Below are 15,583 nucleotides of genomic sequence, written 5' to 3' on the forward strand. Positions count from 1 at the left end.
ACTGCAGAGGAGACAGGTGGGATGCGAGTTCTGCTCCAGCTCCAGCATGATGCACAGAGTGCAGCTTTTGCTAACAGTGCCTTCCATCAGCATTCAGAAAGAGCTGGTTTCTGACCACACTGCTGCACTGTGATTTCTGTTGCACGCATGGACAAGGTTTTAGCAACTTCACTTCTAGGCCTGGGCAAAAGAAATGAGTAAGAAAAGAAATGTACTCACAAATGCAGCTTGCAGAGATGAGCTTGATGCTCTTAACCAGGGCACTTTGAAGAGAAGGGCAACTGCACCATAGCCCTTTGCTGCAAAGAAAACAGGGGTAGGGCTGTAATTGAAAAGACAAATTTTGGTTTAGGACTCAGAAGGATGCCAGGTGAATGGTTTTATATTCACTAATTGAGCTTATGCCCTACCTACTAGTAAGTCTCCTGGTTTTTAAGCACACATGTAGACACTTACAATGGCATTCCTCTCCTGTGTCATGTGCCTTAGAAAGAAACCATGTTTCTGTAATCCAGTGCAGCTGAACTGTGTAGTGACTAAACCAGACTGCATTCAAGTCATTGTTAATGCAGCCAAAAAAAAACCCTAATTAAATGAGAAAATAGGTCAACAAATTCTTAAATATTTAAAGAACTATCACATATTATTTAAAAAAGTTTCTTATGATGGCATAGCTGTTTATGAATAAATTACAAATACCTGTGGCCTCTTTCACTGTTTCTCTAGGATTAATGTTACCAGACTGCTCTGGCTATAAAACCAGAACCTTCCTCTCCTCAGCTCTTTCCCACAACCCAGCACTGCTTCTTTCGAGGCTGACTAGAGCAAGGAAAGGCCTCATGGAGGTGTTTGATTGGGAGAGTGGCATTCAACACCATTCTGCCTTCTGCCAAACTCTGCTTCCTGCTAAACTGATGTGCTCCAGTATTATTAGTAGTAAGACCAGTAATGGTGAGCTCTGAGGGACACAGCTCCTCTGAATTAGTAATGAGTTTTGCTACTTTGCAGCTCTCTTGGCTGAGCCTAAAGTGCCTGTGTCTTTTTCTTGACTTCTGAATGATGTTCTGTTTGTTGTAGTTGCCATGACAGGAGGAATGGAGGTCTTATCTCTTCTTAATGCTGTTGAAAACACGAGCACTGGTTCATTTATTAAAAGGCACACCATTCAAACATCCCCATTCTTACTGACTTGCCTTATATGGAAATTATTCTGTGCTCACACTTGTAACAGATTTCTGAGAAAAAAAAGTCAGAATAAGGAAAACAAAGGCACAAAGCTTTCTAATATTTACTGAAGAGACAAGTGAAAGGCTTGCCTTATTTCCCTGTCCAGGTGCATGACTGGGCTGGTCACAGAAGTTCTGCTGGAACTGGGGATTTCAGTTCCTGCAGGGCAGCTCAGCCTGCAGGCACATGTGGGCCACGCCAGGCTGGCATCCCACAGTGAAGTGACATGGGTTGAGGTCAGCAGTACTGAAAGCAGCCAATGTACACCTATCCTGAGCCTGTCTCCCCACCAGCCAAACAGGCATCAAACAGAGTTTTGGCAGTAAAAATGGCTATTGCAATGCTTGAGCTATTCTTACTCAAGAAAAAAAAATTAGAAATAACACAATGTAATGTGGAGAGGTTGCACTAAGCAAGACAGCTGATCCAAAGCTTGGACATCACAGACACTTCCAGCATTGGTTGAGTTGTCACTAGCAAGCCAAAAAAGCCAGACATGCACCAATTTGGCCAGGTCCAAAAAGGGAGACAAGGCTCATAGGAGAAGCCCCAGGGCCCTGTGGGCCCAGCAGTCACAATCAGCAGGGATGTGCCAGCTCAGGCTCTCCCAGATCAGTGTGGGATGCAGCCCCAGGCCTTTCAGAGATCTTGGCCAGCCCTTTTGGCACAGTTTCTGCAAATAGTCAGGACCACAAAACCAAGGAAGGCAAAGCAGCAAGGTCAGGAACCCAGAGAGTAAAACATTCAGCAGATACATGTGTTATTTATTCACTCAGATTTAAATAATAATGACAAATGCCTGTTAAAAAGCAAAGGAGAAGCTCTAACAATTTCTGCAACATTCAGCTCCAAAAAGACAGCTGCTTGGCAGCAAAAACAAATGACAAAGTATCAGCCTGACCTGCAAAGCTGGTGAACAGCAGAACAGACCTCTCACTCCTCCTGGCAAGCTGGATCCTTCTGCTGCCCCTGCCAGGCCCTTAAGGCTCAGTGTGTCTGGACAGCTCTACAGGGCTCCCTTCCTTCCTCTGCCTTCTCTTCTCTCTCCTGCCAGCTTGTCCAAGGCTAGGAGAGGGCAGAGAAGGACTTGGGGAGTCACAACTTCCCCTGGACCAGGAGCTGCTCAGAGATCTCTCCCAGCCCCTTCCTCACACAGAACTGCTTCCCCTCCACAGGTCTTGTCTCGGCAGCCCTTTCCTCATTAGTGTGTGTGTGACTCTCTCAATAAAACATTTTGCTACATGATGTATGAAGGACCGTGTCTCAAACCACATTTTACTGTATATTTAAGTGCATGTTTTGCTGATTTACTACTGTTTTAGAGAATGTCTCCCTCCCCGAGCAGGGCAGGCCCGTAACGGATACATCAGCTCTGACTAATGATTATTAGTACATCCCAAGGTTATGTCCCACAATCAAATAATGTGTAGGAGGGAAGAGAGACTCCAGCCTGCTCGGCTGAGGACAAAGATCACAGATAGTCTCTTTCAATCTTCAGATTGCAATATCCATTACAGATTGCCACCTTCTAATGTCAAAGTATAATTTGTTGTTGAGAAAATGTGTTGCTGTTCCAAAGGTGAGTCAAAGATCAGCCCGGCTGTATATCAGCACATGTTGATGTACATTAAGAACTGACGGCCAGGTACCAAGGACATCGGGCAGCTGGAGCAGAGGGAACGGCAGCAGATGTGACACGCTGATCCTTCCTGTGCAAACACACGGCCCGGAGTGGGAAAATATTTAACCCAGTCCAAGTGAGGTGTCACCAGTAATTGCCAGTGTCTAAGGCAGCCCCGACGCGACGCGTCAGAGGCAGCGGCTGCCGGCAGCGGCGTCTGCCCGCGCGGCTCGGGGCAGGAATGGCGCGTTCCCCGCGCTCCCGGGCGGATCCGTGCGGGCCCCCGGGATCCATTCCTCAGGCATTCCCGGGGCCGCGGGATCCATCCTCAGGCATTCCCGGGCCCGCGGGATCCATCCCCAGGCATTCCCGGGGCCGCGGGTCAATCCCCAGGCATTCCCGAGCCCGCGGGATCCATCCCCAGGCATTCCCGGGCCCGCGGGATCCATCCCCAGGCATTCCCGGGCCCCCGGGATCCATCCCCAGGCATTCCCCGCGCTCCCGCCGCCAGGGGGCAGCGTTGTCGCGGCGATGGCGGCCGCGCGGCCCCGGCCGGTCCCGGCTGGTGGGGAGCGCTGGGGCGGGGGAGGGTTTGTGATCCTTCCCTGCGCTCATCAGTGGCATTTCAGCTTCAATGGTTTATATTCTATCTTAGTTATCAAGCCACTAAAGAGCAGAGATACCCGTGGTCCCAGTGCTATTTGAAATTCCCAACTGCAGTTTGTGGGGATTTTTTCTTCTAGAAATCCACTACACAAACGCTGCTGGGAAAACAATAGGCAGGGTGTAAGTTGTCTTACGTCCCCTTCTCCTGACAGCTTCCTGCTAAGGAAGAGGTTTATGACAAGAAAAAGCAAACCTCTCTCCAGGTCCAGCAGTGCCACGGGGTCTATCTGGGCCCGGCTGAGCTCAAGTGACTCCAGCAGGTCACAGCCCCGGCCAGAGGAGGCTGAGGCAATGCTGTCCTGGTGGGTGATGCAACCCAAGGCTCTGAGAGGGCTGTATTTCTGCCTGGAAACATCTGCCTGTCACTTGGCATTTGAATGAGCAGTTGGAAGCTGCTGGTAGGTGCTCCTGTCATGGTAATGACTGTGACAGGCTTCTTCCATCTCTGAGGAGGAGATGGTTGTGACATTTGCTTTGACTGTGGCTTTGAAGCCATGGAGTTCCTCTGGTTGAGAAGAATTTCTTCCTAATATCTATTCTAAACTTACCTTCACTTTAAAGCCATTCCTCCTTGTCCTATTACTGCTTGCCCTTGTAAAAAAAGTTCCTCTCCAGCTTTATTTTAGCTCCTCTGTTTGCAGGGGCTCCCAGAACTTCCTTGCTTGCAGGAAAACACCCGGTGTGGTGTTTGGGGAGTTCACTGCCACCCTACTCTCTGCAGCTGCTTGCCAGAAGCTCCTTCCCAAAACCACCCCCTAGAGCACATGGCTCCTGCAGACAGCATGCCCGTGTCCCATCTGGTTACATTGCAGCACCAGTCACATGTGCCAGAGATACCCAGGCAGTGTCCTCCTTCCTGTGCAAAGCACGGATGTGGCACAGTCCATGCTGGCAACGTCAGCCACAGCAATGCCCTCTGGGAGGCTCCCTGGCCTCGATGTCTGTAAGGGCTGCTGCTGTTCTGGGCCCACACTGACAAGGGCAGTTGTGCCACCTGTGGCACTAGGATGCAGCTTGAGTCTGTGAGACTGGCTCCTTGATTCTCCCTTCTCCCTATCTGCCATGCTTACACATCCCCCTCATCTTCCTTGACTCCTCTCTTTCTCTGACCTTCTCTCCTCCCTGCTATCTTTTCCCCCTGAATCCAAGGTGTGTCCCACCTGTGAACGGACTTGGTGTTGCAGGTGCTGTTAACTAGCTCACCTTGGCCTTCTATGGCAATGCAGATGCAGTTTCCTGGGTCCTTCTGCTCCTACCAGGTTCTCCTCCCCAGAATGACCCCAACTCTTTCTTCAAACATCTCTGAAGTGTGGCCACCTCACACACCAACGTCCCTTTGCTACCTCTGAAATCTTGCTCTTCCTTAGGGCACTGTAGCTCCTTTCAGCTTCTCCCTGCCTTTGTGACAGTCAGAAATTTTGCTTGTCATGCTCAGGAGCTTCCCAGGTCTGCTCCATCAGCTCAGGCTTTTGCCAGGCCCTAGTCACCAGCTTGTGTGCCTCAAAGTGTCCCTCCCCAAGGTGTCTGCATGTGGCATTGTCTCCTGTCCTGTTCCTAGCCTTGATGCACCAGTCTTCTTCATCCTGTGGTGGCTCTGAGCACTCTTCTGTCTGACTAGACACAGTTCCAGTCCTTTAGAGTGACTCCCTTTGTGCCCAAGTGCTCTGAGGCAGCCTCCTTTTGCAGGTCCTGGACAAGGAAGTTCTTGCCTTGTCCAGGAGACCAAACTGGACTGAAAGCATGGTTAACCACAAACACAGACAACTTTATTTCAGCAACTAAGTCAACATTAGCACTTGTGTGCATGTAGAGGAGCAATGTGGGCAGGACAGAGCAGGCCTTCAGCACTGAGGCAGCCTTTGGATCAGCAGGCATTGCCTCAGCAGGAAACAGTCACGGTCCCATGCAACCTGCACTGGATCCTGTCCATTCTCCTGCTCAAACTGGAATCCCCTGTAGGTTCTTCAGAAGCTTCTGTATCTGAGTGAAGAATTCCATCAGCTTCTTGAGTGGATATGGGCAGTTATTATTCTCTTCCACTGGTGTGGGTAACGAACTTGGCTTTGGAGTGGGCATGGTTGTTGGCCATGGCTTTGGAGGGGGTGGTGCTGTTGGCCATGGATTCGGAGCAGGCAGTGTGGTTGGCCATGGCTTCGGAGGGGGCGGTGCTGTTGGCCATGGATTCGTAGCAGGTGGTGCTGTTGGCCATGGCTTTGGAGTGGGCAGTGTTGTTGGCCATGGATTCGGAGCAGGCGGTGCTGTTGGCCATGGCTTTGGAGTGGGCAGTGTTGTTGGCCATGGATTCGGAGCAGGCGGTGCTGTTGGCCATGGCTTTGAAGTGGGCAGTGTTGTTGGCCATGGCTTTGGAGTGGGCAGTGTTGTTGACCATGGGTTATAAGTGGTAGGTGGTCTTGTCCATGGCATCTGAGTGGTAGGTGGTCTTGTCCATGGCATCTGAGTGGTAGGTGGTCTTGTCCATGGCATCTGAGTGGTAGGTGGTCTTGTCCATGGCATCTGCGTGGTAGGTGGTCTTGTCCATGGCATCTGCGTGGTAGGTGGTCTCGTCCATGGCATCTGAGTGGTAGGTGGTCTCGTCCATGGCTTCTGAGTGGGCCATGGGGCATTTGTAGGATGAGTCCAGGGTGGTGAGGCGGTTGGATAAGGATTCCATGACTGTGGGAGCATTTCCATCTGGAGCGCAATCCAGTCATAGAAGTGCCGAACAGAAGTGTATATTCCAGGCCGTTTCGCCCTGGCGCAGCCTCTGCCCCAGCTGGTTATTCCAACAACCCAGAAGAAGTCAGCGTCCTTGTCTTTGCACATGAGTGGACCCCCGCTGTCACCCTGCAGAGAACCAGAGAGGATTAAGGTGGTGTTGGGTGGCCCCTGTCAGCACCGGTGCTGCCTCCTTCTCTCTCACAGCCCCTGCCAGAGCTGTATTCTCAGCTGAGCAAGGCTCTGTTCAGGTGCTGGAACCTCCAGAAGCTTGGCTGGGAGTGGGTTGGGAGCCTATGAAGTCAGGCTCTCTCTCAGCTCTGCACAGTGATCCTGGATGTGCAGAGGACAGTTGTTCCAGCATTGGCATCTGGACATCTAGACTGCAAAGAGCACTAGCAGGGCTTTCTGGGCAGAGTGCCAGGCCTCAGGGACAAGGGAGATCCTGGACTAGGCCCTGTACATGGGCAATGGGTGGGAAGGCCCAGCAAAGGTGGGGAGCCAGGGCTAAGAGAGTGACTGGCCAGGGAAGGCAAGGGATGGCCTGTGTCAGGGTGATGCTGCCTGTGCTGCTGGGGGCTGAGTGACTTGTCACTGAGTGACGCTCCTACCTGGCAGGTGTCGATGCCACCCTCCGGGTAGCCAGCACACAAGTTGTGGGTATGGACGTCCCCCTGGTACCACTCACTGCTATTGCAGATCTGGACATTGATAAGGTGGACCTTGGCCTCCTGCAGGATATCGCTGGATTTTTGAGCTGTGAACACAGAAAGGAATGAGGACCCGGCAGCTTGCTGCCACTTTTCCCATCTGGAGGTGAACCCCTTCCCTAGGGTTTGGCTGTGCCCCTACAGAGGTGCTGGAGCTCTCGGGCCCTGTTGTCTGCTTTTAGGGAGCGGGAAGCCTTATTCTGGCCTTGGCCTCCACTGTCAGGAAGCCCAATCCATCTTCCCAGTGTATTGAGCTTGCCCTCCATTTTTGGAAACTCACATCTTGCAGTGGTAGCACCCCAGCCAGCGACATAGCAGGTATCCAGCTGTGCCACGTTCACCGTGGCTTTGGGCACACACACCAGCTGGATGTGGGAGTTGCACTGGACAGGCTCGCTCATTTCCAGCAGTGCAATGTCGTTGCTCTGGTCGGCAGGATCGTATTCCTTGTGAATCAGCAGCCGCTTAATCAGGCGCACCTGGGCCTCAGGGCCCGGCTCTGTCAGCTGGGTGACGCCGATCAGCAGGCGCATGGCGCTGATGTTCCTGAAGGCACGTGGAGAGAGGGGTAAGAGGGAGCAGAGCCTGTAGCTGTGCCAGCCCAGCGATGACCACCCTTCTGCCCAATATTGGCCCAGCAGTCACCAGCCCTCTGCTTCCCAAGGCAGAGGAAAGCAGCCCTTAGGGAGGTGGTGACTGCTCTAGCACGCCTCAGGCTCTGGGAATGCCAGCTGGAGGCTGCCAGGAAGTAGTGGCATGTGCCCAGCCTTCTCCTGAGCAATTTCTCAGCTGGGCGTTGCCCAGGCACTGAGCACACTGCAGAGAAATGAGATGGGAGAAGCGTACGGCACCTGCTGATGTTGTTGTGGGGATATCCCTGTTTCCCGCTCCTGCTTACCTGGACTCAGCAAAACAGTGGGCAGCCGTGAGGACCCACCGTGTACCGATGAGGGACCCTCCGCACAGATGCCCTGTGCCTGAAACCGAGGGATCCTGGATGCTGACAAGCCAGGGCCAGGCCCCAACCTCAGCATTTTTGCCACCCACGACGCGTGTCCTGCCTCGTTCCTCATCGGAAGTCAAGGGCCGGACTCCGCAGCTCCCTCTGCAAGTAGAAAGTCATTTCCATCCTGCTCCATGGCTTGCTGCTGCTCCAGCAGAAGCTCCCCACAAGGTGTGTGGGGCAGCACACCAGGGAAGGCCACGGGGTATGAGCCTGTCCACAAGGAACTGAGGCCTCCCTGTGGGGTTTGGGGAGCTGTGGCCTGGCCATGGAGGATGAGCAGGCCCCCTCCAGGGAGCCCCCAGTGCTGCCCAAGCTCCCCCCCAAGGCCTAGGGCCACTTACTCGCAGGTGTTCCACGTGGCCTGCACAGGCCTGCATGTGGCCAGCAGCGTGAGGAAGCACAGCAGCAGCAGCATGGCTGTGGCTGCACGAGGCTCGTGTCAGCTACGAGAGCAAGGCTCCGTGTGCCAGCACAGCCGCAGTGCTCAGAGCACCTCTGGTGATCTCAGCCCTGGGCTGATGTCACAGAGCAGACGTTCCATGTTCCGGGCACGGCAGCCTCTGACAGGGGCACCAGGAGCAACATGGAACGGTTTGGGTTGAAATGGACCTTAGTGATCATCCAGTTCCAGTCCAGAGCAGGGACACCTCACACCAGCTGCTGCTCAAAGCCCCATCCAATTGGGCCTTGAACTTTTCCAGGGATGGGGCAGCCATAGCTTCTCTGGGCACCCTGTGCCCATGCCTCACACCACCCTCACAGTCGAGAATTTCTTCCTAATATCTATTTTAAACCTGCTCTGTTTAGGCTTGAAACCATTCCCTCTTGTTCTATCACTATTTGTCCTTATATAAAATCCCTCTCCAGCCTTTTTGTAGGCACCTCTGCTTGCAGGAGGAGGGTGTGCAGGCCCTGGGGCACAGGGAAGCAGAGATCCATCTGTCAGCAAGATGGACAATTTTGCTTTCATTCTTTAAAATATGACAATTTGACTGACTTTTCCTATCAAGTAGTACCTAAGTAAAAGTCAGTTTGGTCATGTATATGTGATATTTTGGCCTGTGTATCTAAAATGGAAAATACCTGTGTCCCTGCTCTTCAGGATGGCTTCTCAGCCACAGTCAGCACTCTCTCTGAAGTACTAAGTGCTGCCTACAAAGAACAAGGCATAGAGAAAAAACTGATGAAAGCACATGGTGTTGAGAAGAATTGAGATATATCTGATAGAATCTGCATTGAGATATATCTGATAGAATCTAGCTTTGCTTTTCATGCCAGCCCATATATTCTGAAAACCTCCTGAAGATCCTTAACCAACCAACCAACCAACCAGTAATCAAAATGGCATCTAAATATTAACCTGCTGATTGATACAGCTGTATACAATTAATATCTGTATATATACATATTATTCTAGTTACACAGTGCTTGCTACCCCTTTTTCTGTTTTCAGACAGAGCAAGGAAAAGACACACACAAAGAGGAAAAAATGAGAAACTTGAAAAAGAGTCAAAATCTGTATTTGCAAACCAAATTAAATTTTTTACCTCAGTATTTAAGCACTTTCTTTTCAATCTTATTAAAAGTTCCCAGTTTTCAGAGAGTACCTGTCCTCCCAGAGTGATGGTTGCCTGATTTGTCAGTGCCAGCTGAGCATCTGCCACCATTTCTTATTTTGGGAAATATAGGCCCCATGTATTTATACTACTTCAGATCGTCAATCTCTTTTAAGGAGTTGGTGAAAAGTTTGCATTTGCATTGGTTTTACTTATCTGTTTTCCCATTCTTATGATCACCCTTTTTCTCAGTGAGAGGTTGAATTTCTGGTGTAGTAATATCCATCCACATAAAAATGAGGGCTCAATAAATTTTAAAAGGGTGAGTCATTTAATCATTGATGAAGGTACAACATTCTGAGTAAGTCTTAAAACCACCAGAGGTCACACAGGGGTTTCTTCCTCCCCCTTTTCCTCTTCCAGCTTTTTAAAAAAATTTGTTTGTTTGTTTGCTAGTACAGCTGGATTTTTGATACAAGGTAGCTAAATTTTATGTATGGAAAATACTGAAAAATAACTGCATTCAATGCTTGAGCAGACCTAATGATTCTAAACACATATTTTCCTGTGAAAATTAATGGTGTCCCAGAATGTGAAATTGTGCTGGTTTGCAAGACTTAGCAAATTTATACTGCATTATTTTAGTGACAAACAGGAGAAATTAAAAGGATGTGGGTAGTTTTTTGTTGTTGTTTTGGGGGATTTTTTTGTTTGGTTGGTTTTGGGTTGTGGGGTGGTTTTTTGGGGTGTTTGGTGGTGGTTTGGGGTTTTTTTCGGGTGTTTTTTTGTTGTTTTTCCCTTTAAGATCGATAGGGCAGTCAACACATTTGGAGAAATCTCATACAATGTTAATTGAGTAATATCAGCTAGAACCACAACTTCTGCTGGCACAAGGGTCATCTAGAAAGTTCTCTTTTTGGTAAAGATGCTGAACAAATAAATATTTGAATGGGATATATGCCTCATGCTGATTTGAAACTTGCTAGAGAAATACAGACTTTGGATAAACTACATTGTTCCTGTCTTCTCATTTCAGCCAGTAGCAGCATCCTCTGTGTGTGGGTACAAACACTGGTATCTAGGACAGATGTTAAGTACATATTAGTATTTGTTAATTCATATTTTTGGGTATTATGTCTTGCAATTAGTTGAGACATGTTTCAACTCTAAATCAATTCCCATACAACAACAACAAAAAAATAATGAAGGGTACTTAAAAATTGGTTGTGGAAGTGGGTGATTAGACTCTTCCATTAATTAGGAAACAATCAGATGACGGAATGTGTGCTGCAGAAGCACCAGTGATTGCACCAAATGAGCTCAAACCAACAAAAAGCTAATTAAGTGAACATAATAATTACCTACAATGTATTCTTGAAAAATAGGAGGGGCACAAAGTATGTACAACTCCCAGAACAGAGGGAACTGAAATAGGGGAAGATGCTGGAATATTCCAGGACCTGGTTAGGGCCCTGGGCCAGGACTGACATACAGACAGACGCACAGACACAAAGGGTGTCCAAGTTGAATGTGATCAAGTCCACTGTCAGCTCTGGCTTCTCAGGAGACTTGTGGTGCTCCATAATGCTGGGGAGGGATAGATAACTGAGCCACTCATTAACACACACCAGTTACCTCCAGTCTCCAGGTTGAGTTCCCTAGAAACTAGGAATCCACACTTACCAAGAATCCATGCCTGCCAGCCCTCTCATTTTCCAAACTGCAAAAAATCAAACAATAATAAGGCCCAGGACAACCATCAGTCCAAATTTTTCACTTCAAGTCAAAGCACTGATTTGACTTTTGATTTTTAAAGGACAACTATCATGGCTTTTAAGCAATAATCTGCAGAAGAGATGAATAGTACACTTAGGATCTGCATGATTTATTTGGCAAAGACTATTAGCTCCTTCTGGAGAAAATCAATAATAATTCTCATCTGTTTGTCAGTGGGAATTTAATGTAGGCTAAAAAGTCACTGAGAGTTTTATTCAGATGGAATTCTGCTCAAAACAGAACAAAAAAGATGAGTTTGAGAAAAATGCTTAATAAAGTCTTTAAATGAAAACTACTGAAGACTTGCATGTTCATCAGAAGAACATTACTTAACTTACTCAGCATTGCTGTACCAGAATCTGGCAGCAAGTTTTAAAAAGGAACTTTTTTCTCTTTCTTTACAGTCATAATTTATAACAGCTGAATTACTGGCTATAAATACTCTTTTCTTTCTACTAATGTATTATGCTTCTGGGATTATTCAGAGCAATATTTTGTTACTAAGAAAATAAGCTCCTAAACTGAGGCTTCTGGAAAAATAAATAAAAACACATTCAAAGTAGCATCTATTCAAAGACTATCACTGTGCCATCTTAACAGACTAAATCTTATTTTCACTAGTATTAAAAAATATTGAAATTCCTCACTAAATTTATTTTTTTAACATAGGAAGCTGCTGCCTGCCATATACTGGAGCATATTTATGCATATACCAAAATTCAAGGTTCTTATATAAAAATTCAAATGGGATGCGTTAGCAGAGGGAGTTTGCTGTTGAAAGCAGAGAGTTAGATAAGCAAAATACCTTCTTAAAAATATGTGATCAAATTATGGAACATAGAGGATAATTATTTAATATACATAATGATACACATGGAAGAGTTTTTCCTCACACACTATGCACCTTACTTTAAAACAAAACAAAAAAATCGTCTGAAAAACGATATGAGTAAGATTTGAATTTTGTTGATTTTTTTGATATTGCCCTGATAGATAACTACCATGAGGCTATTTGGGACACTGATATGTGATAGTGCAGGTCCATACAGCTCTTTGTGCCTTTTCTAATCAGGGATATTACACGTTTTGTGGCACAAACAGGCGCTACCTGATCGCAAACACAAGTTGGGCTCCGCTGACTGCGGCGCTTCTGTTCTGCTCCCTGACTTGCACAAAATCTCACATATCACAATTCCCCTGGGTTTTTACACCTGCAGAGGCCAGAGGGAGGAAGTTTGTGAGCACAGGACAGCACAGTTCTGTGGGATTTGTCTCTGGCTCCGGGAGAGATCCACGCGCGATGCTCACAGCCAGCCGGGCTGGAAAGATACAGGCTTCTCACATTAACACTCCGTGAGCTGCAGCGAACAGAGTTACCAGATCAGCTGGCTCCAATTGTGTCATACTCTTATTTTTAGCACCCTATTATGCCTCTGGGATATATTTTATTTATCAGGGAATTGGACCAGATAAACAGATGTTTTAGCTGTTTTCTAAAAAATGGCTTTATGCAACTTGCTGTGAGGTCCCTGAAAGACTCTGTGTTTTGGGGAAGGGGCACAGTGAATGTGTGAGGCAAACATAGCAGTCCTGAGCCACTTCTGGGAAACTACAGTTAATTTTTCAGGCAAACAGAGACCTAAAATAGGTCAAAAAAGGGGGGTTTGTAATTTTTAGGAAGAAAAATAGAGGTTCTCCCAACATTTCTCTAATTTGAAGCAATATTTGAAGCATTATTGCTTCTCTAATTTGAAGCAATAAACAGAACAAGCAAGAATTTGCAGGAGAACTTGGCAAAATATGTCAAATGCAGTTTGGGCTTGCCCAAAGGGCTGACAGTGACTCTAATGGATGCAGCAGTGAGCTTCATGTGGGTGTTCCCTTCCAGGGGAGCTGCAAGTCCCAACAAAGAACACAAGAACTGTAATTTGCATGGGTTAAGTTGTTCAGTGTCAGCACAAAAAGCTGAGTTCTGCTTCCCCAAGCATCATCTTGGAAAGCTGCCCTGGTTTCTTGGCTACAGGACAGGGTCTCTAAGAGAGCTTGGAGAACAGATGAGAGCATCATCTTGATGATGGCACCAGGTTCAGTTAGGGACAGCTAACTGGGAGAAGCTAAAATTTTTAAAAAAAGGGAAAAAGACATTTTATCACTTACTTCATCAAGCAGTGTTGACAAGAAGTGGCAAAACTACACAGGGAAGGCAGTGGGAAATAAAACAATTTTCTGACATCTTGAGTATGGGCTGTGCAGCAGAGAAAGGATAGAAACAGGGAAAGACTGCGGTCACAATGCTAAAGAACAGAGGGAGCATAGAACTGCAAAAGATTTTGTCAATAGAATTTCATACCCAATTATTGTCACAGGAGTCTCAAATTTTATTTCCTGCATTTCTCCTGGCAGAATGCCAATTCTCACATGACCACCACAATTTTTTTAACCCTATCAATGAAATTGTCTTTCCTTCAATTTCCTTTCACTTTTATTCTTTCCTTCAATTATTTTTCCTTTCCATTTTCTTGCCTTTCCAGACAGCTGATTTCCCTTAGAAGTTGGAGTTGTTTAATAAGAGAACTGACCATGAATAGTAAGAGATGAACCAGCACCAGCATGCCAACATCTGCAAATCTTTGATTTTGTGACTATTATACTCAATGTAGCCCTCCCACACAGGAATGCCACCCAGAGTCTTTTCCTTTTTCTTACCTGGGTGACAAGTGGTTGTGCCAGGTGGCAGTTTTGAACCCAGGCAAAGAGCAGATGAGGTGTAAGAGTATGGGATCCTTGGGAGATGCACAGCCTCTTCCATGGGCTGCAGCTGCTGGCTGTGGGCTGTCCCTTGGAGCATGGATCCTAATCTGTTCCCAATCTCACACCTCTTCTGGCTGGGGCCAGTCAAAGTTCATCTGAACCTACCAGGCAGCCCAGGAATTCACAGGTTATTTTGTTACTTAACAAATCCAGGTGTTGCTACCAGCTCAGCAGGGTTCTTTTCTGCATAATAATTCCAAAAGCCTTTGATTTACCTGCTCTCCCTGCCCCTGACTATGATCAGAAGGGTAGGTGGCAGGGAGCAAAGCCTGATTCACCAGCAGCTATTGCTCATTTTCTTGTCACTCCACAGGTCACTGGCTGGCAGAAATCTCTGTGGAAATGCATCTAAAAATATTTTGAAAACTTGGCTTCCACTGATGAGCAAATTAAGTGGTGACTCATGCTCCCCTCAGCTCCAGACTCGATTACTGCAATTTGAGGGGCTGAGAAGCCGATGCTCCACCGAGACTGCAATTTGCTTAGGGGAGCAGCCAAGAGGCTTCATTGGCATTCATTGTTCCCAACACATCTCTCTTGTCCTTTTAATCACTAATAAATTTAATTTCACTTCTCACTGAAGATCTCACTCTCCACCTTTCTGGCAAGAGGAACAATCCAGAGGCTGCTTTCATGACCTCTGCTGCAGCTTTAGATGCCGGCACAAAGCAGACTTGCCTGGAGCAATGCCTCCAACCTGCATTTCCCAGCATTGCTTTTCTAGTCCTTCACAGCTTGTCCATGCAATTCCAGAAGATTCCTTACCATCCTGCATCTCTGTTGAATGAGAATTTTACAGGAACAAGACACATCAGCTTGGAGGAATTTAAGTCAAAATGCCTCCTCATAGAAGCTGCAGTCAAATGATCACGAGCAATAGTGTGGTTGTAGCAAGAAAATGGCAAAGAGGAGACCACATCCCTCATCCCTCTCCTGACATTGTTCTGACAGGATGCTGTAAGTTTTGGTCTGGGAGACTGGAGCTACCCCATGGAAATAGGAACAAAAGATATTTGGTTTGTAAGATGCTGGAAAGCGCAGGCCATCAAATCTAAAGTAAAATACTCTTCATTTAGTCTCATCATGTGCTACATTATCCCTGAGCTTTGTTAGAACGATGGCAGGGCTCTTCAAACAGCTTCCCTGGGGAGGCTGCTCTGCAGCTTAACAACCTTGCACTGGAGATGTGCAAGTGTAACCAAGGGCAGAATTTAGTCTCTTGTCTATTTAATGTGTTTGCTAGGCACTGCCTGTGTTCCTGGCACTTTATAATAATAGTAATATAAATGCATTTGGATTATTACCAAATGGAGAAACTATGATTTAGCCCTTTACTGTGTTGTAATTCCCAAATGCATCAACATCTATTTAAGTGCAAAACAGTCTACAGTTTACAAATACAAAGCTGCGATTGTCTGCTTTAAGGGTTCTGTATGAGATTATGATTCAATACAAAACACAATTCAGTGTCTGAAATTTCATTTTTAATGGCAGA

The 15,583-nt window shown here is 47.2% G+C and overlaps 1 protein-coding gene across 1 annotated transcript; it reads right to left on the reverse strand.

The window, feature by feature from the left end:
- Positions 1–3,036: 3,036 nt before the first annotated feature.
- Positions 3,037–8,360, reverse strand: LOC128950606 (acrosin-like). Its single transcript, XM_054295471.1, has 8 exons — positions 8,287–8,360; positions 7,838–8,044; positions 7,220–7,485; positions 6,841–6,986; positions 6,015–6,358; positions 5,459–5,594; positions 3,649–3,813; positions 3,037–3,453 (listed from the first exon to the last, which is right to left on the reverse strand). Exons 1-8 carry the CDS (start codon positions 8,358–8,360, stop codon positions 3,037–3,039), a joined length of 1,755 nt encoding a protein of 584 aa, XP_054151446.1.
- Between the last annotated feature and the right edge of the window lie 7,223 nt (positions 8,361–15,583).

The sequence above is a fragment of the Melozone crissalis genome, unplaced genomic scaffold (assembly GCF_028551555.1).
Source record: "Melozone crissalis strain CALT ecotype California unplaced genomic scaffold, PUWL_Pcris_2 ptg000006l_1, whole genome shotgun sequence".
Classification (NCBI taxonomy): Eukaryota; Metazoa; Chordata; class Aves; order Passeriformes; family Passerellidae; genus Melozone; species Melozone crissalis.